Raw genomic sequence first — 26,155 nt, 5'->3', positions numbered from 1 at the left:
TCTCTTCTCATCAATCCATTCTTTCCTTCGTTTCTTGTTGTGATCGCCACCTTCTAACGTTCCTCTCGTCAACTTGGAACTGGCGTGCTGCTGTTCGATTTCCTTTCTCTATGGCATAAGTAAGTAACAACGGTAAGTTTGAAGGGTGCTGTATACAATATCCTGGAAGAACCTTTTGGTTTCATGATTTGCTAGAAATGACTTCACATTTTACTTTCACACAAGGTAAACAGGGCCTTTGAAGTTTGATGCGATCGGACTTGATTGAATGAGAAATTGTGCGTTACTATGGTTGCATAGATCGGCAAGCATGTGCGCGTCATCTGTCACGTTGCATTACATGAATCGAATGTGAAAGATCGAGATCGTCCTAAATTAGAAGCCACAGTTCGCAGATTAAAGAGGAGAAATGAGTGGAGCTACACGCACTTATGAAATGGATAATGAAATCAGAGATTACCATGTTTATGGAAGCAGTTGGAAACCCAAAATCGGCGATTTGTTATTGACTGATCGAGAAGCGTCAAACGAAGACGACAAGTTTGCAGTGGCTGTTTATCAAGAACTCAGCATCGACAAGAAGAAAATTGTGAGACATTTGCCAGTGGAATTCAGCAGAATTGCAGCCTATTTTATTGAGAATGGCGGTGAAATTTCCGGCAAAGTAACTGGGAAAAGGAAGCACTCTAAAGGCCCACAAGGAGGAATGGCTATTCCGTGCAAGCTGTGTTGGACATCTTCAAACAAAAGACGTGTTAAAAAACTTGATGCACTCATTACTGCAGAGAGAATCAAGATTTTTCGCAGATATGGACTTAATGTTTAGCTGTATGTGTTGTGACTGAGGAACAATTTGAAGCGAACAGTAAAACACCAATTTAGTGTACCACATTAACATCTTGTGCATATTAATGAAGTGTCAAAACACTTGTACCAGCATATAAGCCACAACCCTAATTTTGGTCCCATTTTTCTGTTGAAAAAGTGCAGCCTATCTGCAGGTAAATACAGTATTGGTGAGACTCATAGTGGAAATAAAAGACAGCTTCAAGTTCTGTGTTTGTAGTTTATTCATGACATCACTCAGATACATTGTCATTTAATGTAAGCCCTTAACTTAAGTTGTTATTGTTATTATGGCTCCTAAACTATAATGTGAATTGATTTTGCTACAGTTCAATGAATTGCTTGTCCTCTACCATTATTAACTGGGACAACTAGCTCATTCTGCTGGGCAAGTGATTTTGACGTACCACTTTCCCAGGGACAAGTTTTGGCAAAAATATTTGTCGAACTCTGATGAATGTCAAGGTGTTTGATATTTAATTAGTAGTTTTGGTTCATGTCTTCATATCATGTTTTATACTTTCAGCGAATCTTCAGCCATGAGGTGCCATCATGTCCAATTTGTTTATATCCCCCAGTTGCAGGTATGTATGTTGATCGATTGTCATTGTTAGTAAGCAAACATTGTTAGTGTCTGACCAAACAAAGTGGAAAGAGGTCGGAATTTGTTGTTGCATAGAGACACAAGTACATGGAAGTTGCAAAAACAAAGCACACCATGTCAAGGGAAAAGAATTTTTTTTATATATTTCATTAGCTAATAGGGTGTTACAACAAAGAATGACATGTGATCAACTTGCATTTACCTAAGTCTGGGTTCTGAAAACCTTGCACAGACTTATGTGAAAATCTGATCCAAGTCAATGTGAATGAGTCGTCTTAAGTACACAAAAGTCCTGGCCAAACAGAGTTGTAAAAAATTGAAAACATGCAACCAATTGTGGTTCCGTGTGGCTAGGCCTTTATACAGGAGGTGTGATGTGTATGTAGCAAGAGGCTTATTTGATTTTCTCAGCACTAGACAATTGCAAGGTAACTTTAGCAGTGGTTTCATGTATCATTATAGATTTTATATCAATGTCTAATAGCTTTTACCAATCTCTATTTATAGCTAAGATAACTCGCTGTGGTCACATCTACTGCTGGTCATGTATTCTTCATTACTTAAGTCTGGTAAGGACATACAGGATTTTTCATTGTGCTTGGAAAGGTGTTTTGCACAAACAAATTGGACAGTATCATTTTGACTAAAGTAGTAACGGTCAAAACTAAAGAGGCTTCAAATTCTGGCACTTGACAGCTTATGACACCTATGCCCTACACCTTAAGTGCTATTTTGTCTTAACTTACCCTTTATTCCCTAGAAAGTTATATTTGTGATATTTTTTGTGTGCCATTTCTGTAGCAAGTCGTTGCAGTTTGTTTGCGGATTTCAGTACCTGTCATTAAACTATAGTTATTCATGTTCATCAATGATCTTTTCACAGACTGATAAGTCATGGCACAAGTGTCCTATTTGTTTTGAAGCTGTACACAAGAAGGACTTAAAGAGGTACCACTATCTCTGCAAAATGTAGACATATTTTCTTTATTTCATTTGAACTAACAAATCAAAGAAGTTATACATATTCAAGGCTCGCAAAAAATTTGAATTCTAGCTTGCCCTTGGGACATAGTTCTCAAATTTTGCTTGCCCTTGGCAAGTCTTAGTTTGCTCTTTCACTGCTTTTGATGGCAGATGACTTGCCGAATCCTTTGCCCATCAGGCAAGTGAGGATGAAAAGCTACTTGCCCAGAAGGAAAATCTACCCTGCAAGATCCATGCTTTTTGAGTAAATGGGCAACATGTTTGTTTTTTCCAGCATTGTTGCTATGGAGTCACACCCATTTTCAGTAGGAGACACTATCACTATGAGGCTTATGAAGCGAGCTAAGGTAAAGTGAAAATTCTGTTTGCTACAACAGGGTTCATAAGGGTCATGGAAAACCTGGAAAGTAATGGAATTTATTATTTCCATTTCCAGGCCTGGAAAGTTACGGAATTTAACTGTGGGTTGTGGAAAGTCATGGACAAGCAATAATGCTTTCTGAGAATAAAAAGGCAAAAAGTTAAAAAATGGAAAAAAATAACAGACGAGTCTGAAACAGGCTTTAATTTTCATAGAAATAGACACAAGCATGCATTTTAGGCATTATAATACTGGAAAATACCTTAAATAAATTATTGTTTTGATACTACCGTTAGAACAACTGCTTAACTTTGGTCATAGAAAACTCAGAAAGGTCATGGAAAAAGTCATTGAAAGTCATGGAATTTTGAAAGCTTAACCCATTGACTCCCATGCTGCCCATAACCGCCCGTGCGAAAAACCCCTCCAATTTCCCGTGCCGCTCGTAGCTGCCCCCCCCAAAAAAAAGCATATGGGAACAAAAGCCTTTCCTACCCTCCCTGAAGACTTATTGGTTCTCTTATTGTTCTATTGTTCTTGAGGACAAACAAACCAATCAGAATCGATTTACTGGGCATATTTTTAGAGGACTTTAGGGGTTCTAGATAGACACTTTTTGTTCTTAAAATTGTGCGCTCATAAAGTGCAGGTTATCATGGCACGCTGTGGGCAAAATCTACAAACTTCAAAGGCCTTGTTTTCATTCCTAACATGGAGAAATTACTGCTTTGGGATTTAAAAGAAAAAAGAAAAATACAAATTAATGTTTAGGTGGCCTCAGAATGGAAGATCAAGGAGTACAGGGTCCTCAAACCTTTCTGGTGAAGAATTTTTCCTTCCTTCAACCGCCATGAAATCATGACGATCAGTGCGCTTTCAAGTGAGTTTTGAACACAGATCACGGGCTTAAAGCAGCTTCCTGGACTTAAGAAAACAAGTACATTATTGCTTCAAAGTTGCATTCAACTTTTGGAACAATTGGTAATGCCACGGCCGATAAAATGACTGCAAAAGTGGTCCGGAGAAACTCAGAGCTTACACTTTAGCGTGAAGAATTAATTTGAACATGTGGTCATGCAGTGAAGCATGTCTGCGAAATTTCGAGCGTTTGTTTTGCTTTTAAATAGGTTTTTCGCCTCAGCTTGAATGAAAATTTATTTTTATTGAACTTCCTTTCATGTTTCTTTCATTTGGTGCCCTGTTTTGGGGAATTTTAGGTTTTAAAAGTGAACAGTATTTTTGCATGCTGGATTTCTGCATATTCAATTTACAGCGACCTCTGCGGTTTGTTCGATTAGTTTATTCACTTCGTTCAAATATATTTTTTGGAGTCTTATTCAGCTACTACAGAACTGCCGAGAAAAGAACTAAGTGGCCACTAATTTAGCACACTCGAAATACGATTGATCTCAAAATGATTACCTTGTTTTTGTTGTCTTTTTTACTTGGAACTTTAATCTTTCTTTCTCAGCACTGTAATATTTCGTTGCACAGCAAAGGAATTATTTGATTTCTTGATTTGAAATTGGTTTTTACACGTGCCTTTCGCGTTTATTTTTCGTTGTCTTCTCAAATGCTAGCCGTTATGGTACAAAAATGGAAGTTCTGTGGTATTAATTTTGGTTTCAATTTGTCCTCCGAAGTCAATAATAACTCATTTTTGCATATTCAATTTTCTTGGCTTCTGTTGGGTATTTTGTCGCGCGGCAAAGCAATAATATAATTTCTTGTTTTCTCGTCAGTTTTAAACATCAAGTTGAGTTCTTTTTGTTGATATTTTTTAATATTTTGGCCCTTCATTTCTTCAACTTAAAATAAACGATGTCTTGAAACCTAATCTTGTGTGTGTGGTTACTGCGCATATCATTTATTTTTAGCACTCATGCTCGTTCTGAGATGTTAAAAAATTGCCGGAAATTTAGGGGTGGGTTACGTGCAATTTCATTCAGGAGTCAATGGGTTAAAAGAGTATGAACCCTGTACAAGTTTATCAATGTATTTAAGCTATTTCCTGCCATCTGGGACTCAGTATTGGGGTTTGAAGCTGATGACTACAGTTCAGACATTGTCCCTGTTCACTGTTTGACTTTATAGCTGCAATCATTCTCCACCTACAGTTTTAAATTGCTCCCCACCAGTCTTCCAAAATTAAAATAAATGATCAGACGGCATGACTGTTGATCTATGTAGGTCTTATTTCACACCACAATAATCATTCTGGGTTGCACTTTTACAGAACTCTGTGCTTGCCATTCCTAAAGCTCAGTGGCATGAGAGGGAATTAAAGCCTTTTGGAATCAATGGTAATGCAGACCTTCTTGTTTTGACAAATGCCATACCTCAGTTTAACTCTGTGGGCTTGTAGTTGATTTCTGGTCAATTGCTTTATGTTAACATTTTATCTTTACTCAGATGAGGGAGATACATGCTACGCAAAACTGTTGCTGGCCTCTCCAGATGAAGTTTTAAAACAGGTAAATGATCAAGTCGTACAGTCTTGGAGATTGCTCACTGTATTTGAGTATAATAGCAGTTTTGTTGAATCCATGTCCACCAGATTGTTGCACCAGAAGAGGCAGCTCTTAGTACTCAGCTTATGGAAGCCACAAGAGAACAAGTAAGTGCGGAGATTTACCTCTTTTGTGCTTTTTTGGATTAATATTACACTGTGCGTACTGCCTCCCAGCTTAATTCACTGGAAAATCTCTGAAATCCTGGCATCTAACATTGGATTCCTTATATTTAACCCATTGACTCCTGTGCCGGTTATGCCAGCTGTGACGAGCCTTGGCCTTTCTGCCACTTCTGATGTCATCACCTTTGACCAAAATTGGCATCATCTACGCTTAACTTCTGCAGGAGGAAAAGATCTTTCCAATGATACCCAGATCAGAGTGATCAGCCCAATGGAGCCTGAGATATGCACAATAATGCTCAAACAGTCGAGTGAAAAACTCAGAGCAAAATTTCCTGCCACTACACGTGGCTACTCCATGGCAAAAATTGCCCGTCTCGATGATGCTTTCTCAGAATGTTTTAAACTTGAAGGAAGCCCAGTAGAAGGTCGATCACTGCAGCAAAAAGAAGGGAAAAGGAAGAAAGGAAAGGTGAAAAAAAAATTAAAAAATCGAAAAGCCTAAAGACATAGGTCACTTTCTTGTCCAAAAACTCAAAATTTTGATTTCTGCACATGCCCAAGCAAAAATGTTGTAAAACAAATGCTAGTGGAAAGAAAGGCATGCTGTCATTTTCCAAATGCCTTTTTGAGTAGATTGAAGCTAATTTGGCCCATATCCAGCCTGAAAATCTCCAAATGTCCAAAAAATGCATTTTTGGCAAAAAGCTCTAGGAGTCAATGGGTTTATGTCTTGAACTGTTCCTTTAGCAGGACTGCATAGTATCTACATGTATCCCAAGTCTTGTAAATGTGAAATCAAAATACATCAATTTACATTTTCACTCTCTGAACTCTAGATAGATGTCTCTCTTACCAGGCTGCAGGAGAGACAACACACATTCTCTTTCCAAGATCATGAAATGTGCAAATTTCTTTTGTTCTGGTTACTTGATTTAACTTATCTTGCATGTTATTTCTTTTAAGTCAGAGGAAGTCTGTTACATTGAAGTAGCACTGGATGAAATAAGGGTATGTTAGCATAATAATTTAACATACAGCCATTGATTTACTCTTCCTTTTATTCCACTTTGAAAAATCAATTATTCAGAACATTCTACATGCACCCATACCCCTTTTCCCGCCATGTTAGTTAACTACAAAACTGGAAGTAACAAAAGCTTCTGTTGCTTTTCCAGGCTCGTAAGGAGAGTCTGAGTGATTCAAAAGACTGTGTAGAAGAAGTGAAAAGTCTTGTAGAGAGTAAGTGTAAATCTATTTTTTGTTTAATTTATAAGACAGTATATCTCCCCGACAATGACCATAGACCAGTATAAGACTAAACTTGTTTAAGGGGATTGGATCAAAATGATCTTGAACTCAAACATGCAAGCAAGCATGAGCATTTTTGAAGAGTGGTAATTAGAAATTAATGTATAATGACCTACCTTGTGATATTACACATTAGATCAGGGGAAAGAGGACTGATCAATGTTCATGCCAATTTAATTAATTTTTTCTCCAGATTATGACTGCCCCCTTGTGATTATTGCATCTGTCTAGTGAAAACATCTTCCTGCGTGTTCCTTGCTAATCATTACAATTTTTGTTATGCAGGTGTTATGCATTTTGAGGATGAGGACCATAACAATGGCCAAGGAGTGACCAGCTGGAAAGTGCTATCCCCAAATGCGATTCAAGTAAGAAATGTTGTACCATTGAGATATTATTACTTTAATGTGACTGCCATACATTTCCAGTTAATTGTGAGTGTTTAAGTAATGGTACATCAAAACAACATCCCTAAGTTACAATATCTGATTAAGTATTAGCTTGTGGCAATTAAAGGATTCATCAAAAATAATTAATTATTCTAATAGGGTGTGGATGACTATGAGGCAGCCTTCTCTGATGAGGATGAAGAAGCAGGGGGCAAAGGACAAAGCTTGACAGATGATGCTTCAACTTGTGATATTGCTGCCTCATCAGTGGAGGAAACCTGCAATACAGCTGAGATGCTGGAAGATCCTCATGGCTCTCCTGATGACAAGAAGGAAGAAAGGCTTACCAGTGAGAGTACATCAGGAGATTCTGACTCAGAGTCTCCAAGGCCTTTGTCTCCTGGTCATGTGTCTGCACAGTATTACTACTTTTACCAAGGTACACTACAAAGATTTTCACTAAAAATAGCTCTAGTGGGAAACAGCAGGCTTTAAGCTGGATGGGTGTCCAGGCATCCTTTGTGTTCATTTGAGCAGGCCCTATAGCACATTTTGAACACCCACTTATAAAATCCTGGCTAAAAGCCTGGGAAACAGGATATGCAGGGATTTCAGCAAGAGAGCGAAACATTTTGAACTGAACTTCTTTTTAAGAAAAAACTTTCCCTACATTATCAAACCAGGTAAGCAAAATCATCATATCACAGTTCGTCAATTTTCCTGGTGCCCCACCCTTAATGAGACCCTTCAGTGTGTAGAGATTTTGTGAGATGTCAGCTTGTAGAAATTGAATGCAAAAAGGAACATTTCACATTCCTTATCAGCCATGTGTTACTAAGTTACTGAGTAGGATTGTTTCATCTTCTGCATGTAGAATGTAAAATCAAACATTTGCATTGTTTTAGGTTGTAACTTCCAATTTGTTTCCACAGCTGATGATGGCCAAAATGTATTCTTGAGTCCCATAAATGCTCGCTGCTTGATCAAGGTATACTGTCTTGATTTTGTCAAAATAATGGCACTTTTATTTTTAATTTTCTTCCTCTGTTTGACTATGTTGTTGTCTTACTAGGAGTATGGAAGTCTAGAGAATTGTCCAGAATACATTACAGCACAGATCCTAGAAATGGAGGCATTGTCCCAAAGTGAGGTCAGTCTTCACTTTTGTTATTTGTATTTGTTGCTCAGTGTTGTAAGGATATAGTTCCCTGTTTCAGTGGACAAAAGGACATGGTGAGGAAGTGATATTACATCATTCCTAGCTTAGTCAGCAATCCCTTAACCCCTTTCTTTCTCTTGTCTACTCTCTTGCTACATCAAGCCATTGTAAGAACTGCTTATTGAAATGGACTTCAATAAATACTTCTCAGCTAATGTGGCTTTTATTATCCAGGCTCTTCGTAAACAGTACCGCTACATGAGTCATCTTCCTTTAACCTGTGAATTTGTCATCTGTGAACTGGACATCAAGCCTCCAGTTGTTTCGCATCAAACACTCAATTTCTTTAGAGGTGAGAGACATCTTCAATAATAATAAATTATTACTAAGCTCAACTATTGAGCCTAGCCCTTAAGCTCTGGTCAGAATGCGTTATTTTTGCAAAAAGTTGACTATAGAGACAAAGACCACAGTTAACAAATGCTCCGAAGGAAAAAAGACGGCTGCTGTACATTTTGCTACAATACCATGCGAACCTAACGCAGCTCATCAGACACAAGGAAAGCCATATTTTAAATGACATTGTTTATACTAGATTTGAAGATTTTGGAACTTTTCTGTACATTTTTTATCAGTGTTGCAAGGTTTTTATGCACTATGAATATTATGGGTAAATGTAACAGGTGCCGTCTTTTTTCCTACAGAGGATGGAAAGGTATTGTTTGTGATATGTCACAACAGACATACAGGATGTCACAGATTGGATTGAAGAGTGTCCAAAATGAAAAGAAAAACAGGAATTGAAATATATTGAGTATATCCCTAAAAAATTCCCTAATTTCCCTTTGGTGTTTGGGTTTTTATCAGTTATTCACCTGACCATAAAAATGCAACAGGCAAAAGCTTCAAAACGTATGTGTTGGTTAATCAAGTCTGACATATGTTACAAGGGAGGTCTGATTTTATACTTCCAGCATGCAGATGGGATCTCTCCAAATTTTATACATATTGACTGAATATAAAGCTCACAATAGCATTTGGTGCGATATGGCCCTATCAGGGCTTAAGGAAGTTCAAGCTAATTGTTCCTGGGCATCCTTACTGCACACGCAAATTCACACGCCACGTCATGCGTGAGAGCATGCTCTAAGTAATAAAATGAACAATGATAGGGCAGATGGCCATTGCTATAGCGTTGCCTGGATTTAACAATCGTGGACGTTCAGTGACCCCTACTTTTCTTTCCAGAAACGGACTTTACTTACAATTATCTCCACACTGTCCAAAATGAACAAAAAATCAATGTGGGAAGTTAAAAAAATTTCAAGATTTCTGTCCACAGGACATCGAATCCTGCCATCTTGCGGCTACAAGATGTGTGAAATTATGGTCGCTAAATGTGAACTTGTTCTTAAAGGCACCTCACCTGTTGACTAAATTCACTTAATAGGTCCACTTGAACAATATTTGGCAGAGAACATTTCACTTCAAAGATCTAATTGCAATATTTTGGGCTTACAGACACTGTGGCCTTATTCGCTAACGAAGCCCGATTTTTTCAGATTTAGGGTGTTCTTCCGGGCACATTTTCTCCAAAACGGAGTTGGTGATCCCCCATTTTCTTTTACATTTCTGACATAACTAACTCATCATCTTACAGTGGTAAAAGTCGCGGAAGAAATCAATGTTGGTAAATTTTTGCACAAACGTCCTTAAAGGTTTAGTGAAGGGTCTCTTCTACAATAATTACTGGTATACACAATATAGTCCTACAAAGAACAGTTGCATCTGATACGATCATTTATTGACTTTACTTTCCTTTAGGGGAATTACTCCACCGGAAACAGCAGCGACAAAAGAAGTTAAGAATGGAAAAGAAGAGAGAATTCAAAATTACAGCTGGTAGTGGTAGATCTTCTTACAGTTCTGCTAGATCTGCCAGTAAGTGTTAAAATATTGCAGCTTGACTGAAATAGCTGTTATTATAGTTCCAAGCAGCTTGACATGCAAACGTGGCAACTGAGTCAGTCTGAATAGTGCTGTGCATGTATTGCAGGCTCAATTGTATTAACGACTAAGTAGCAAATAGCTGTTACATGTATTTTATCAGCCCACACAATACAAACCTCATTTGTATGTAAAAACGAGATTAACAGCTCTTCTTTTTCCTGCTGCTTTTGGTCTACAGTGGAACCCCGTTAATCTGGTCACCAGTGCATCATGGGCTACAAAAATTGGGTGGCCATATTAACGGGGTAGGGTCAAGCCTCGTGTGGTCTAAATTGAGTGACGTCCAGACAGATAATCACAACTGCACTTCTAAACAACTGCTTTTTTAATGAGAATCCTGAATGCAGATACAATTTCCACAAAATTGAAACTTTAATCAGTGTGTAAAATACTAATGGAAAGATGAACATAACTGGTTTGAGTGGCTGTATAAACGGGGTAAAAAAAAAATATATAGGTTTATGCAGGTTGGGATTTCAGAATATAGCCATTGGCCGTATTAAGGGCGTAGCAGCATCAACAGGGTTTTCTTAAAAGAAAATGTATGGGCATTTTGCCGGGACAAAATAAGTGGCCGTAAAAACGACGTGACCATAAGGTGGGGTTCCACTGTAATTTATATATAGTTGAATGAAATTTAACATAGTTAACGACTAGGAGCTAGTCTGGTCAGTAGCGTTTTTATAGGCGGTTGTCAGTGTCTTGGCCGTCTGTGAGCGTTTGGTTAGCGTTTGGTGCGTTTTGTAGCGTTTGATATAGTTCAATGAAATTTTACATAGTTTATGACCAGGAGCCAGTCTGGTCACTAGCGTTTTTGTAGGCGTTTGTTAGTGCCTTGGCCATCTGTTAGCGTTTGTTTAGCGTTTGGTGCGTTTCTGTAGCGTTTGCAACAGTCATATGGTCGTGAGAGCCCTGGGGCTGACATTGTCCAGCGGTATATTTGGTTAGTACATGTGTTGTCGTCCCATGTGCTCGCAGTGTGTTCATCGCTCTGTTAGTGTGGCTTTGTGGATTGAATTATAGTTTAGCGGTTCTCGGCGTTCCCTCCCTATCCTCCCCTTTCTTTTCAGCATTTTATGTTATTTATTTATTTATTTATTTATTTATTTTCCACCAATGCCGTCTGGCTTGAGTGTGACGGGTGCCTGTAGGGGGCTTGGCGCGGGGGGCTCGTGGCTTGGTTGCGGGTTGGGCAGGCCAGTCGGGTGTTCTAGCGCCTTGGGGATGTGACTGCGGTTGCAGCCCCCGGGCTTCGTAGGCACCTTCCCTCCACTAGCGACTTGGGCGTTAATTTGTATTAGAAATGAGTTCCCTTGTTTGTTGATTAGTCAGACTTAGTGCGCCAAGTTCACTGGTACCATATTGCAGGTCTCAAAAGCTCCTGTCAGAGCTCTCAAAAAAGCACCCACTCTCACCCATACAACAGCTCCCATTATATCCATGCTGCAGTGTGTATGAAAGTTAACTTTTCAAATATCTTTTAATTAATCTAACACACAGTTGTGTTCATCCTAAAGGTAGATCTGTGGTGCCTGAACGGCTGGACCTTGCGAGTGATTTAGAGTTTCCTGCTCAATCAGGTCAACCGGCCTTATCACCACCCAATAACCCTTCACCCAGCCCGTTCATGCAGTTTGCTGCCAGCATGGCTAGCCAAGGTATTAAACGTTTCTCCTAATATTAAATAGCTTCATGTCTTTGGAACTTCTGCGAAGGAATGCATAGGGACTGCGACAAATCAAGGGGCTTTTCAGCAGAAGTTTTCTAGGAATGAAACCATGCACATTTGCCACCAAAACCTGAAACAGAACGTAAAAGAAATTTTTGCAAGCTGAAAAACATCATAAGAGCAAGTGTCTGGCGAACAAGGCAGGGAAGACCGGTTTTCCATCAACTGACTTTGCAAGCACTCTGAGTGATGTCTTCTTAAATAAGTGTTAGGATTATTCATTCGTTTGGTTAATTACCTAACTGGTAGGTATTATAGCATGATATTATATGGCTATGTCTCACAAGCACTGGGAACTACCGAATTCACGAATTTGATTGGCTGAAATCGATATTGACCGCGGTCTAGATTTTCCCATCTTGACCAGCATCTAGACCGGTTTCATTTTGCGTTGAAAAAGTAGCAAACTAAAATATAAAAATGTTCACCATTTTCTTTTATTTTCTTCTCAATCATTTATGGAAGTGCCAAAAAGCCTGATGACAAAAAAAAAGTAAAGAGGACGAGTAAATTTCGGCAGGTTTAAGTTAAGCTCATCGCCGTTCGCAAGCGAAATGTCAGCAAACCAGTTACATTAACGAATTAAGGTTTTCTTCTTTGCCATATAATAAACATCTTATTAACCGAGCTAAGTCGATCTGTATGGGAGAATCTTGACCTCGGTCGTGTGTACAGACCTCACTGCGTTCGGTCTGTACTCACGGCCTCGGTCAAGATTCTCCCATACAGACCTCAAGCTCGGTTAATAAGAGCTAACTATTACTTTTATTTATTTATGTTCAACGTTTCTTTTGTTGTTGTCAGATGAAGGTCATGGTGTAGTGGCAGAAGTAGGTGGAGCCAATTTGCAAGACGACCTGGGAGCTAACCCTCCATCTTTTGCCGAGGTTAGCAGAGAATTGCAACTCGCATGTCAGTTTAATCAAATTCCGAATATGTAAGTTTTAACTCTTACTGATCAGAATGGTTTTGTCTCATAATCAGGCACTGAGGTCCAAGAAAGGCGTTGACATTCCCAAACGGACGGTAAAGCCCAATCAAACAGGTACGGCCAGAATCAACAAAAGAAAATTTTTGAGTATGATGCAATCAGTTTACTAGTGTGCATCATTGATAACCTTTCTTGTCGTCTTATTTAACAGCGACTGTTGGAATAGTTGCCATTTTAGTCAATCTTCGCAGAATTCGATTCTTGTTATCCAATCAAAAACCTGCCCCAAAAAGAAAGTTACCGTCTTGTCATTTATATGTAAAGCCATCGTGTAACACTTGGCTGAAATTTGTCCCTCAACTGTTGGGAAACAACGGACATTTTCCATTATTTAGGACTGGAGAATGTTGCAAACGCTTAAAAGATACCCTTTCAGCTGTTTTGCGCTTAGTTGAGCTTCTTTTTCAGTACAGTTCTCTTTAAAATTCCTGCTTGTTATGTTATCTAACAACCCCTTGGCTAACTGCGAGTCCAGATATCAGTAGCCTGTTCCAGGCTCTCGGTCAGTGGAGCCGATCGAAAAAGCGGGCGGGCGACGAGCGGGATCAGCGACGGGATCGTGCCCACTGACCGAAAGCCTGGAACAGGCTAAGATATCAGAAGTTGTAACACCTCTTTGTCCTGCCTTTAGTTTCAGCAGTGGTGAGGACGGTTACTTCCGTTGAAAATGAAGACGAGGAGGACTGTGCACCAGTGCCCACTTTCCAGTCGGCCTTCACCGAGGCCCTGGGTTCGGCTGGTTGGACCGGAAATGGTGTCAACCCGGAAGGCCAAGGTATGGTCTTAGAAACACATGCGCGTTGAAACTTTATACTGAACCGTTTTGATTTGCTAGCAGAGTGTAGCAGTGTTAATCCATTTCGTGGTCATTTGTGATTATAGTACCGCATATACCCGAACTCTACTTTTACCGGCTCTCTCACTTGGAACCTCTCTGTCCAGCCACGAGCCCTACCGTTGTACTTTTTCAGTGCAAATGTAATATATTTGCTGTTGTTTTGCGCGTACGCATGAGAGCAATGACAAATCAACTTAGCTTTCAAATGAGAAAGTAATGACAGAAAAGAGGTAGTGTAGTTAAGAGGACTGCCGATGAACAGTCTCAAGTGAAAATGGTGAACTGCAAGAACTTGATTTGAAAAAATGTTGTAGTGTCGTGGAAGTTTACAAACATAAAATAGCAAATCTGAGAGGCAGGTTCTTGTGATCAGTTACTGCTCGGCTTAAGCTGCACCTCGCATAGTGCAAGAAACGAGATCGTATATAAAGACTTTACTCTTTTCCCTATCAAGAGCCCGCCCACGATGTAATACTCATTTCCTCTTCTCTGTATCTATACTTGTTCCCAACAGTGATAGATCTTCTAATTTTTGTGTAGCTTGTACATATCGCTGTAGTTTACATAATTGAGCTTATTCTGGTGAGCTTGAAGATCAAGATTGTAAACGCTTTGCAATTCACTTGTAACTAGTTCGTTATGTTACGTGCGCATCCCTACAAAACAAGTGCATATGACTCAGTTTAATAAGTTTGATTTTGCTCGTCGCACCAACAAGCTGTGTGATTGTTTCCTCAGACGCTACAGGAGAGAGGAACAGTGGAAAGAAGCAGAAGAAAAACAAAAAGAAACTTCTGTTTACCACAGGAAGCTTCATGAAGTACTCTTGAAAAAGCAATTTACATTCAAACGGATCAGTATCCATTGTAATCTGTAAGGTAATTTGAACTAGAATTGATTGTATTGGGAAGGACTCTCTGTTTATATAATTAAACATCGCAAGTGTTAGATATTTGTGCATTGTTATAAAGGTGTTGATAACAATAAAGTAATTATTGAAACGGATGATTCGCCTCTTTTGCCTTATTTTTGTTCTCTTCTACCTTTTCCAAAGTTTGTTAGTTCTTGTTTCAAATTTAAAACTAGTCTATTTGGAGTCTGATCGTAAATGTTATAAAATTGATCGCAAAAACACGAAATAAAAAATTTCAAAAACTGAATTCTTTTTTCAGTGTCATTTGCATAATTTACGCCGCCAGTCCTCGCGGATGCAACTGAATATAACGGATATGCTCGTTGACGGAGAAGTGGTCTCGGATAAAAGGTGTAGCTTCCAGGGAAAGACGTTCTTTCATATTGTTTACGTTTATTTGTAGATGGGTGAATGTAGTGATCCATTGTTTGGGTGTGGTACCTAATTGCGAATTGCACAGGGTTAATGCTCTACCCCTTACGAATTTCAGGACCTCTTGCTTTCTGGGACATGAGTGAAATCACATGTCTCACATTGAACTTAGGGCGGTTTTTCGGGTTTTCGAGAATTCAGGTTCTTGGGTTTGATAGGTCAACGTCTAATGTACACTGACCCCTCCACATTTTGTTCGGAAGACCCGCTCGAGAGATACAGCCCTTACTACCCGGACATAAAATCGGTATCTTCTGCAGCGCCACCGTGTAACGTTGGCCATTTTTATGCTTAACACGCATCATCCGTCTGGACGAACTTGGGCAAACATTTGTAGTTTGGCTAGTTATGCATCTCTAGTATAAAGACAGGCACAAGACGTACTATGCGCCCAGGAAAAACTTTCTTTCGTAGTGCGTCGTTCAAGACGCATTACGAAGTATAGCCGAGTTTGTCTAGACGCATAATACGTCTTGTGCCCGTGTTTGTACTAGAGATACATAACCAGACGAACTACAAATGTTTGCCTAAGTTCGTCTAAATGGATGATGCGTCTATTGAAAAACAGCAATTCATTTCGTTTCAGTAGATTGTAGTAGCTCAAAGGCTGCCCAGAACGTGAATCTGATTAATTTTCACCCCCAAGAAAACATAGTACTTTCTGGACGCCACATTTCTAAGGTGGTGCCTGCGGTGTTACGCTCTTGGCGGAAATGTTTCACTACCTTACTGGAAAGTGAGGGTAACCTTGCTCAACCTTGCTCAACCTTGCTCAACCTTGCTCAACCTTGCCTTTCGAACCTGAAAAAAAAACCCTTTGTTTAACTTTGTGGTTTGAACTGGATGGTCTAACCTACCGAAAGTCGGCTCGTACATTTGGTAGAGGTGAGGATTATTTTATAGCCTGCGTAGCTGGCGATATTTGGGGGCGGGCGAAATAAAGTTTTTGGCGGCGGAGCCGCGAGGACAATGGGGAGGAGGACCTTGAAATAACTTCTCGCGGCTTTGTCGCCAAAACTTTATTTCAGCCTACACCAAAACTTTATTCCGCGCGCCTACAATACCGCCAGCCACGCAGGCTAATTATTTTATTCTATTATAGATAATCTGAAGGCAGATTGTTTAAGTCTGAAAGAATTTGAAGAGCGAAATCCTGTGAAATGAAATGGGATCACTTGCAATTGGTGCTAGCCAAAGAATTGCGCGCTGCGGGAGGAAAATTTAACGGTGGCCCCCTGCCGTTGCGCTGACCGATTACGAATGCATGCTCAATATACGAAGGTCTGCCCTGTATTTACCAGCAAGGGAGACTGTTTGCTGAGGGAATGCACAGGCTATACGCAATATAATGGCCACGAACGGAACCAGCGAAGATATCACACCGCTACAAAGAGAACTGCTTTTAGCGCTAGTTGAGAGTGGCATTTCCAAAGACGCACTGCTTAGCGCCTGCTATGAACTGTACGCTATACAGGCGGAGGAGAGCTTAGAAAGTGCAGATGGCGCAAGTGAGACAGATCAACAAGGAGATCGACCTAAAGAAGACTCCGGCAATCATCAGCAAAGTACAGCGGGCAGAAGCGACGCCATCAAACTGGAAGAAGCGTCACGGAGAGTGATGACACAAGACGCGCGCTTGGCTACTGGACGCTTGGAAGTGCAGCAAATGAATTTTGTTGATCAAATGTTACGGTATGTTTCACTTAGTCAATGTCCATATGAAACCCATGTCGGTTAGTGAGGAGTATTTTATTGAAGATTGCCTGTAGAAGCTAAAAACGTTGAACTGGCCGCTGTCATGTTCTGTTGATAAGTTGATGGAAAACCTAACAGTAAAGCTATTGTAATACGTTACTTTCACTTTATATTTAACCGACCTTCATCCCCTGGAGAATGCCCTCATCTTTGTTACTCCCCCATGCAGCACGCGTCCTTTGCTCCTTTCTTCGAACGTGTTGTAATTTCGCTCTTTTGTTCTTCGTTTCATGGGCTTGATCGCTGCATTGTTACACTTTATTGGGTGGCACGCGACGGAACACTTTTCTTTGTGTCGATGGAATGTTCGTTTCGGGTCACTTGGTTTGTAAAAATATAGACTTGACTTCTAAGCGTCGCATCCTGCACATAGCTTGGCTTTAACTCACGCCGAAGATGTTCAACAACGCCTCTTTCCACTCAATGTGTTAACATTCGATTTAAGCTTCACTGGTACCGCCAAATCTCGAATTTAAACGGACTTAATTCAAAGAGAACTCAGTTGTGTGAAACGAACTTGTAATAAGGTCGCTTTGCATTATTTATGAAATCTATTCCCAACTTATATTGTGTTGTGAATATAAAATCCATCGCGTTAATCATTTGCTCGGGTCCATCATAAAGGAAAGACGATTAAATATTAACTTCAATAACGCAAAGGAAGTGATAGTTCAGAGCATGAATATTCTAGTATTTGGTGAAGCCTGGTGAAGTGATATGACTCGCTGTTGTTTATTTGAAGCCTTTACCGTTCTTTTCTTCCGTGCACAGTTAGGTTTCTTTGTCGATTGCTTCATCGTTGACAGACAAGAAAAGAGTAATAATTAGGAGTCTTTCTTTGGTTTGAAACAATGTGCTCCTCGCATAATTGTTGATCGTAATTCTTAACGGTAGTGAAACAGCGTGAACGAAATCGTTAAGTCCTTGTCTTCAATTTTCGAATGATTCATGAAAGTAGATCTGCTTTTCGTAAGCGCCGCGCCATTCCTTTTCACGCCTTTTGAAATATTATCTCACATGGCCATGAGAGAATTCCATGGTCGTCAAATTTTTATTGAAGACAATCGCAAAATAATGGCGCTTTACAATGTGTATGCTTCTGCAGAGGTTGATTTAGCGCGTCGTGAAAAAACCATTATAACTTGGTTTCCTCGCAGCCTATTTATTTCGTTTTAGCGAGATCGAAAGTAACAGAACCAAAGCAATCATGCTGTCAACCGGAAGCGTGAATGTTTTATTGTTTATTTTTATTCTCCTACGAGTGAAACAAGTTTGTTCGTGTGAAATCATGAAAAAAGCTTCTTAATATGAGCGAAAGAAACACATTTTGCGGAAAGTGTTCTCGCTCCACACAGATGAGGTGACTACACTAAGTAAGTAAGTATCATGAACATCCCTGGTTCAACATAATTTTTGTCTGATGATTTGAATCATGATTCCAGTTTCTTCTTGGACTTTGCCAGATATGTTTTTACTTTGATATAAGCAATTGTTAAACGGATTCAATTTCAATATCTCGTTTGCTAAATTCCGTTAATGATGAAAAATTAACAGACAGACTTTTTAGGAGTATATTTATAGAAAGCCGTAACTGTGTTTTGTTTTGTTTTGTTTTGTTTTGTTGTGTTTTTTCAGTTTTTGTCTTAGTGTGGTGCCAAATTCTTAGAACTCACGTGAAGGGCCTACATCAATCATTTAAATGCTGGGTACTAAAAAGCATAACTGTTACTTTTTGCTCATCTAGAATGGACCCATGGCAAGCAGCCAAGCTGATCAAAATGTACATGCAGCAACACAACATTCCACAGCGAGAGGTTGTAGAATGCACAGGGCTGAACCAGAGTCACCTCTCACAGCACCTGAACAAGGGCACACCCATGAAAACCAATAAAAGAGCCGCTCTCTATACATGGTTTGAGAACAAGAGGAAAGAAGTTATCGAACGTAAGGAAACTTTATGTTACCATTAGTCTCCTTATGCTTTGATAAGAGTGATAAATTTCCCTCTAACTATAGGAGAATTAAACCTTTGCAATGTCTTCTTCTTCTTCTCTCCACCCAGGTTTATAAATGGGTACCGGCAAACTTAATGCTGGGGGTAACCCTGTGATGGACTAGCATCCCATCCAGGGGGGAGTAGAAATACTCCTAGTCGCTTCATGCTACAGAAACCAGGATAAGCTCCAGCCTGATGGGCCACTTGGCTCGCATGCAGACTTTACCTACCTTACCTAATGTCTTCTTACTAATTACAATAGAATACAATACTCCTGGGAAGCGACAAGTCACCGAGATTGAAGGCCCTGAAGATAGTCCATCAAAGAAACCAAGAAGAAACAGATTTAAATGGGGACCAGCCTCCACTGGTATCCTATACCAGTCATATGAGGACCAGAAGAATCCTTCAAAAGAAGAAAGGTAACAACATTACTTTAACAGCTATACATTCTTAATGTTTGCAGACCTTATAAGTGAAGGGATGTGGAAAGAAGAGGTACCCAATGACTACAATGTAACAGGGGCAGATCCAGGATTTTTCGTAGGAGGGGGTGCACCACCAAGGAATGGCCTAACTGACTGGTGAGGTAAACCAATTCAAAGGTGGACTTAAACACGAACTTGAAAACGGTTTATTTTAGCACATCGACAGCACGGATTCTTGGAAAGGGTGCTTAGGTTTTAAAAAGAAGAAGAAGAGCGAGAACAAAAAAAAAAAAAATCAACCAAAGTGATATCGAACCACCTTCTGGTGATTTAGTGACCGGACCGCAGCGCAGCGCGTTAATCGCTTGCACTAACAAAGCAGCGTTGTCAGATCGGTCCAATTATTTGTTTATTATACTTGTTTCAGCTCCATCAACTGGCGGCTAAAGTGACGCTCCGCTGATTTCATTGTTCAGCGAAACAAAAGACTTCTTTTGTTTCTCGATCTCCAAAAGATGCCGCAGGAAAATGGAGTTTTTTTTGCACACATTATTTCTCGAAAACGAAGAGCAAACCAGCGAAAAAAAATACAGGGTGATGTTTTTCTATTAAAATGAAAACCACTTGCAAAAATTCAGGCACTTTTGAGGAAAAAAAAACACACAAAATCGTCACTTAGCATGGTTTTGCACTCACCCCCTCAATTTTAAAAGCAAGTACAAGGAGGCTTCATCTTAGGGGGGGGGGGTGCACACCCCCTGCACCCTCCCCCTAGATCCGCCCCTGTGTAACATATGCTGCCATAATCGCTTCCGTGCTTTAATTTAAAGGGTTAAAGTAAGAATTGAAGAAAGTGACCTGCATTTTTCAAGGTTTCTTACATCATGGTTTAATTCATTGCTAGCTAGTTTGACTCAGTATGTGTAAACGTTCCCTTTCAGGGAATCTTTGGTTGAAGCTTGTAACAGGGCAGAGTGCACCCAGAGGGGTGTCCCTTATGACAATGTAGAGGGACTGGGTCCAAACCTAGTGACAGAGAGCCGCGTTTATAACTGGTTTGCCAACAGACGCAAGGAAGAAACATTCAGGTTAAAGCTGGCAATTGATGCTGCAAATTACCCAGAAACCCCAGTTACTGCACAAGGTGAGTCTGCTTGGAGAAGTTAATATTATTTTGTTAAAAACCTGAAGTGAATGCTTCATCTCTTGCAGGTCAAGTGGCAGTGTCTCAACCACTAGCATCTCCAAGTGTCAACACTGTAATGTGTACAACTCCAAATACAGTCATACCACCATTGACCCCTCACCCCACACCTACTACCTCGGGCACTGCCATTCCTAAGGTGGCACCTCTACAGGCATCACTCTCAAATCCTTCTGGAATATCCAACCCTGCCGTAACAACAGAACATATGCAACAACTGCCGGTGGCTGCAAGCCATATTAGCCATGCTCAGCAGATGGTTCCTGGACAGCATGTTGGGGTTCACATGAGTCAACAACAGGGAATGCCATCCATGGGAAACTTTGTCCCTGGATTTCCTGCTCAACAAATGCCACTGAATTTAACTATGATGCAGCCTGCAACAGGAGTCCAAGCTCCTACGTGTCAAGTAGCAGTGCAGCCTCAAATGATGCCTGTTAGTAGCATGGCTAATCATCAGCATCCAATGGTACCAGGAATTGGCCAAATGCCGGTTATTGTGTCAGTACAGCCAGGAATGGATGGTTTACAGCATGGACTGCCACATCTTCCTGAAAATATTACACAAATGACTGGAGGAACACCGCTAGTTCAAATGCATCCCATTCCCTTGACAACACTTCCTCTGCCACCACCTCTACAGCCAATCACATGCAGTGATATGTCATTACCTCCACCTCTTCAGCCTTTGTCTGTGATGTCAACAATGGTGCCTATACCTGGACAGGTGCCAATAAATGTCAGTGCTCCACTACCCAGCAGTGGAAGCAATCAAATCACAGCACAGACTCATCCACAGCCTCCAATATATGAGGTGAAACTTGAAAAAACTGACTCTAGTACCATTGCCATTACAGCATCTCCGGATAAGACTAAGGCAGAGGCAAAACGTGATAGAGTCAAAGTGGAAAATGGTGATGAAGACACAATCATAGCAGAAAATGTAACAATAATGACCGAAACTGAGGAGCAGAACAGTGAAAGTTCCAAACCAGCAAAGAGCAATTATGAAAAGGACAGAAAATGCTCTGGTGCTGGAGACATGACGGAACCAACTCCACCTGCAAGCACTGTCCTACATCAGTGTGTCACTCACTCTAATGGGAAGTGTTCGTGAAACTGTTTGAATCAGCTTCCTCAGGTCAGGTGTGGTTGGAGAAGGTGGGGAGTAAATATGCAAACTGGGAAGTAAATATGCAAACTGTGCAAAGGTAACTTTTTAGCTTAGCCTTCAAGTTACTTTTTTCACCTTTTCAGAAAATTTATTTTCAGTCTGTTAAGCTCTTGACTTCTGAATAAAGCTGAACGTCCCAGACTTTTAGCTGGGAACCTTTTGTTCTGTTACAATAATCTTTAATGGACCTTTTCACTTTTTCCTCACAATATCAACAACATTTTGTATTTTTCACATAAACAAAAAGACACATCCATGGGTCAATTCACGATAAATCATGTGGTGAGGCTTACTTTTATGTGAATGAAAAAATCAGAAAGGCTTGACATTGATAAAAAGGTCTATAACAGTGCAACTATTTGAACTGAGCCACTAAGAAGAAAAGTAACCAACCAAAACTTACCCTGGGAACAATGGACTAGTAGCTTTTTCGTCAAGGGAAGTAAAGGTTAGTTTGACATGAATTCATAAATACTTTAGACTCCTCTGTGTTATATTCACCCTACAGATTCAGTCCTTGACAGCAAATTATCATAATAAAATAAATAAACAAAGAAGTAAAGAATAATAAACTTAACTCAAAAAATGTAGCTTGAAAACTCATTTTGGGACAACTAAACTGTACCTGTTGAAAAGCATTACATAATTTAGTATCAAAACAAACCCATCTGCAAATGGCAAATTTTTCTGATAGGTTGACAACTTTTGAACTTTCGTTGGGTTTCAAATTTTGTAATAGGACTAGTGTATTTAATTAATTCTTCAATATTACTAGTTTATTTCAGGAAAAAATCACTATATCCTTTCTTCTCAAGTAACTTTCTGATTGGTTATCTCTTTTTAAGTGGCCTAGTTTGAGTATATTCACACTGTAATTTTCGACAAGAGGTCATCATTTGTATTTCCTTTTCATGTAAGGTTTTTGACAGTGTTGGTTTTTTCCTTGGTGTGGTATAATTAAGTGATGAATATTTTGTGTATTAGTATTAGTAATAATTGAATACTTCCAGGCACTTTTCGGTGCATGAGATAATGACCCTGTACATTATGTGGCTGGCTCACAGGAATGTCCACTAAAAATAAAATTAGACATTATTTTCTTGAAGTTTTTAAACATCTAATTATTGTTGAATACCATGACAATGAACAGACATTTGTAACTTTGTGATCATTTTTTAAGTTTATAAACTAGTTCAGAGTACCACTGGGGCAAGCCTGCAAATAATTTTTGTCTATAGGCAGGTCATTTGTCAGGACAAAGACAAGTTTTGACCTGACAAAAAGCCAGTCTGGTCGGACAAAAAAAATTGTTTGTCATTAGAAATTAAAAAGAGACATTTGAGACATTTTGGTATTTCAGTGTAGACTCTTCGCCAAAATATTGGTTGCAAATTCGAATAGCTTAAAAGTCAACTGAGTTTAAAATCGCTACTAGCACCAGCAAGGGGACCTTTACATTATGTCTGGTATTAATTTACCTGTTGAAAATTGACAAATTTACAAATGTTTATACCCTTAGTCACACAAGCGTTTCCAATGGAACAAGTTTCCCACGACATCTGGGGACTGAACGGGAAAAGGGATGAAACAATCTCCCGCATGGACAGCTTGTCAGTACAAAACCTCACAATAACATTCAGAGACTTGAAAATTGGCTGAAATGAATTCTTCAACTTTTTCTGAAAGCAAGGTTCCTCTGAAAGCTTTCGGGGTCAATTGAATAAAAAATTTGCGTAATTATTTAAAATGTGGAATTGGAGGCGGTCGTGACTATAAAGCGTGACCAATTTGTACATTCACGCCTTCACAAAAACATGTCTGTGGTACAGAAACTATTTCAACCACACTGGCAGACGTAAAAAAACTATAAAAGGTTAAAAATTAAACTGAGTGTTGATCATACGGACTAGAAAAGCATTTGGTTACGTTTTAGAGGTTTTAAAGTTGTCGAAAGCGATTGCATTCAGATAAAGGAAACATGAGTATTTGAGCTGTGTATTCAATTTCCATAATATCTTTAATCGGGTCAATGTATTACAACTGAAAATTAATTCCACAACACTTGGTGGTAACAAACAACGAGTAATTACATAGGACCTCAGTTCTAGGTAGTTTTTCAGACGAACGTAATTCAGACTAAATGGGGCCTCATGATCTTTCACAACACCACCGCAAAATGCGTAAATTAACACGCAGGAATAGTGGCGCTGTTGTGATGTGTTTACAATTCGACATAACATTTGAGATGGCGCACTGCGTGTGATAAAATTCTCAGAATTAGAATAAAACAAAACCGATAACAATGCTTTTTTGCATAGCAATGTGTGGCAGTATTACAAATTATTATATGGCAAGCTCCGCGGGCGGGCAAGATGAATCAAATCCTGCGCTGTGATTGGCTACCCGAGCGGGTAAGATGGAGCTATCGTGCCCGCTCGGGACTACCCGCCGTGTCCCGCAAGAAAAATTTCCCCGAAAGCCATATAATAAATCCTTTATTGACCAAGCTTGTTCGGTCAAGATGGCTGGATATTGGCCTCGTTCTTTTTTGGCGAGTTTATGGACCTCGACTCCGTCTCGGTCCATAAACTCGCAAAAAAAAGAACTTGGCCAATATCCAGCCATCTTGACCTCACACTTGGTCAATAACCCATATATAACTTGTCCCATATTTGGCCACAAATTTCCAGTTAAAATATTTTTCATTTTAGCAGAAATGCCCGGTCAGAGTGTCCGACCAGGCTAAGCTTTTACCTGTCAAAACCTCAAATTTAGCGGACAATTGTCCGATGACCAACTGTTATTTGCAGGCTTCCTGGGGTGATTTGATTCATGGCATTTTTTAAATATTATACAGGCTGAAGAAAAGTAATTCAAATGCATGCATTTCATTCATTATAATATTTTATCATTACTATTATGAATCTCTAATATCATGTGAGATGGCACACATTGTAATATTTTATGTGAGTATCTAAATACAGCCAGGTACATTTAGTCTCACAAAATGTCATAATTTATTACAATTATTTTACTTGAGAAATTTATGTTTTATAATAAAAATGTTGAAGGTATGCAGATTACATGCATATTTTCTATCCTTTGAGTGATTTTACAAAACCAACGAAATGAGAAAATATGCTAACTAAAGGGCATTAACTGCTGAATGTCTTATGATATTATTACATACTCTCTCTTAATTAAATTGACCATTTTTTTTATTCCGGTACATTGAATAAAACATTCTGTTGATTTCTGTAATTTAACTTTTGACAACTAGACTACACTGACTATGTTATCCCATTTGCTGGTTTTGTGGAAGTCACTCTAACCCATAACTTACCAAAAAAAACCAGAGTATTTTAATTGCATAATTTTATTTTTCTTACAAAATTAGAATTATTACCAACAAATGGTTAATAAATTATATAATAAGAAGTGATATGGCTGGTTATCAATAGCTATTAAAATGCAACTATTAATTTATGTAAAATTCTGATAAATACTGCATGCAGGGCGCTACCAAACATATCCCCCTAGGCACAAGAATCATTCTGCATTAATAAGCGCCTTCTGCCCCCTACTGGATATAAGCCCTCAGGCTGATATTTGGTTTAGCTTTTTAAAGAATGATACATCATCTTCTGATTACAAGGCTCCTATTGGAGAGCTTCCTTTATATTTTATGTCACCACAGTATGCCCCTGAGGACTTGAGATGCATAGATATCTATTTCAGAACTTGTTTTTCATATCGTTACACAGTTTCACTACATGCAGGTAATCTTGGATGCTCCAAAAATTTTTAGATGCCACCACCTGACAAAGTGCAAACTAAAACAGTTTTGAAATGCAAATGTTCTTCCAGTAAAAAGAATCCTGAGAGTTAAATAGGCCAACCAAAAATTTAGCTCCCAAGAATTATCAGAATTTTTACATTATACATATTATAAAACTATAAGTTAATAGTTACGTGTTAAATTTTGGAATTATATGTAATTCAATCAGTTTCTTATTTTTGATTATATCTATTGACAAAATTGTTAGATGAGATTGTTAAATGCAGCTGCAGATGAAAGTGACAAATTATGGTCGCCAGCAAAGTTGTACATATGAATACATTATGTAGCTAGTTTTGATTGAGGAAATTTGTACTAATTTTCATTATTTAATCTGATTGAGCACCTTGAGTCATGTATCAGTCATATTTGCTACTTGATTAACTGTTTTAGTTAATAATTTATTATTATAGATTCTCAAGTTGTTATTTTTATTAATGTTTCTTTGATAGAAAATTGTTCAATTTGTCCCTTCTAAAGAAGTGTATTGAAATCACAATAATTGTTGAACAGTTATTGTTCTGTCCTAATTTTAATAAAACAGATATTTTTTGTCTA

The 26,155-nt window shown here is 39.1% G+C and overlaps 2 protein-coding genes and 1 long non-coding RNA gene across 5 annotated transcripts in view; 2 read left to right on the top strand and 1 right to left on the bottom strand.

Moving 5' to 3' along the window:
* LOC110064786 (E3 ubiquitin-protein ligase RNF10-like) overlaps positions 1-14,862 on the top strand; it is a 21,968-nt gene extending 7,106 nt beyond the window's left edge. Inside the window, exons 5-24 of the mRNA XM_020771888.2 lie at positions 1,373-1,430; positions 1,958-2,019; positions 2,334-2,398; positions 2,709-2,781; positions 5,032-5,098; positions 5,208-5,269; positions 5,353-5,412; positions 6,397-6,441; positions 6,609-6,672; positions 7,027-7,109; positions 7,290-7,569; positions 8,063-8,118; positions 8,203-8,280; positions 8,524-8,641; positions 10,114-10,230; positions 11,817-11,957; positions 12,833-12,915; positions 13,013-13,073; positions 13,651-13,794; positions 14,596-14,862. Of these exons, the coding sequence (XP_020627547.2) occupies positions 1,373-1,430; positions 1,958-2,019; positions 2,334-2,398; positions 2,709-2,781; positions 5,032-5,098; positions 5,208-5,269; positions 5,353-5,412; positions 6,397-6,441; positions 6,609-6,672; positions 7,027-7,109; positions 7,290-7,569; positions 8,063-8,118; positions 8,203-8,280; positions 8,524-8,641; positions 10,114-10,230; positions 11,817-11,957; positions 12,833-12,915; positions 13,013-13,073; positions 13,651-13,794; positions 14,596-14,687 (1,809 nt within the window). The 3' untranslated portion in view covers positions 14,688-14,862. The remainder of the gene's footprint in view (positions 1-1,372; positions 1,431-1,957; positions 2,020-2,333; positions 2,399-2,708; positions 2,782-5,031; positions 5,099-5,207; positions 5,270-5,352; positions 5,413-6,396; positions 6,442-6,608; positions 6,673-7,026; positions 7,110-7,289; positions 7,570-8,062; positions 8,119-8,202; positions 8,281-8,523; positions 8,642-10,113; positions 10,231-11,816; positions 11,958-12,832; positions 12,916-13,012; positions 13,074-13,650; positions 13,795-14,595) is intronic.
* On the bottom strand, positions 11,413-17,515 carry LOC110064794 (uncharacterized). Its single transcript, XR_002298360.2, has 2 exons — positions 17,080-17,515; positions 11,413-16,003 (listed from the first exon to the last, which is right to left on the bottom strand). It is a non-coding gene; the product is annotated as an uncharacterized LOC110064794 (long non-coding RNA).
* Positions 16,025-26,155, top strand: LOC110064787 (uncharacterized). 3 transcript variants are annotated; one of them, XM_020771889.2, is made up of 5 exons: positions 16,025-16,894; positions 18,702-18,901; positions 19,216-19,375; positions 20,323-20,525; positions 20,594-26,155. In XM_020771889.2, exons 1-5 carry the CDS (start codon positions 16,551-16,553, stop codon positions 21,700-21,702), a joined length of 2,016 nt encoding a protein of 671 aa, XP_020627548.2. In that variant the 5' UTR covers positions 16,025-16,550; the 3' UTR covers positions 21,703-26,155. The 3 variants fall into 3 exon arrangements, with proteins under 3 accessions (XP_020627548.2, XP_089135976.1, XP_089135975.1); XM_089279850.1 differs by lacking the exon at positions 16,025-16,894 and adding an exon at positions 17,622-18,330; XM_089279849.1 differs by lacking the exon at positions 16,025-16,894 and adding an exon at positions 17,622-18,334.

This window comes from Orbicella faveolata, unplaced genomic scaffold (genome assembly GCF_042242905.1).
Source record: "Orbicella faveolata isolate gen_17 unplaced genomic scaffold, um_ofav_v1 contig_47, whole genome shotgun sequence".
Lineage (NCBI taxonomy): Eukaryota > Metazoa > Cnidaria > Anthozoa > Scleractinia > Merulinidae > Orbicella > Orbicella faveolata.
Note: the sequence above shows the minus strand (reverse complement) of the source record. Positions and strands in the feature narration are given on the sequence as shown.

Bases quoted from the DNA above. Each gene is read 5' to 3' on its own strand.
- LOC110064787 (XM_020771889.2), top strand. From the start codon at position 16,551: ATGGCCACGAACGGAACCAGCGAAGATATCACACCGCTACAAAGAGAA. The intron at 19,376-20,322 runs GTAACAACATTA...GTTCCCTTTCAG, and splicing joins AATCCTTCAAAAGAAGAAAG to GGAATCTTTGGTTGAAGCTT. The intron at 20,526-20,593 runs GTGAGTCTGCTT...CATCTCTTGCAG, and splicing joins AACCCCAGTTACTGCACAAG to GTCAAGTGGCAGTGTCTCAA.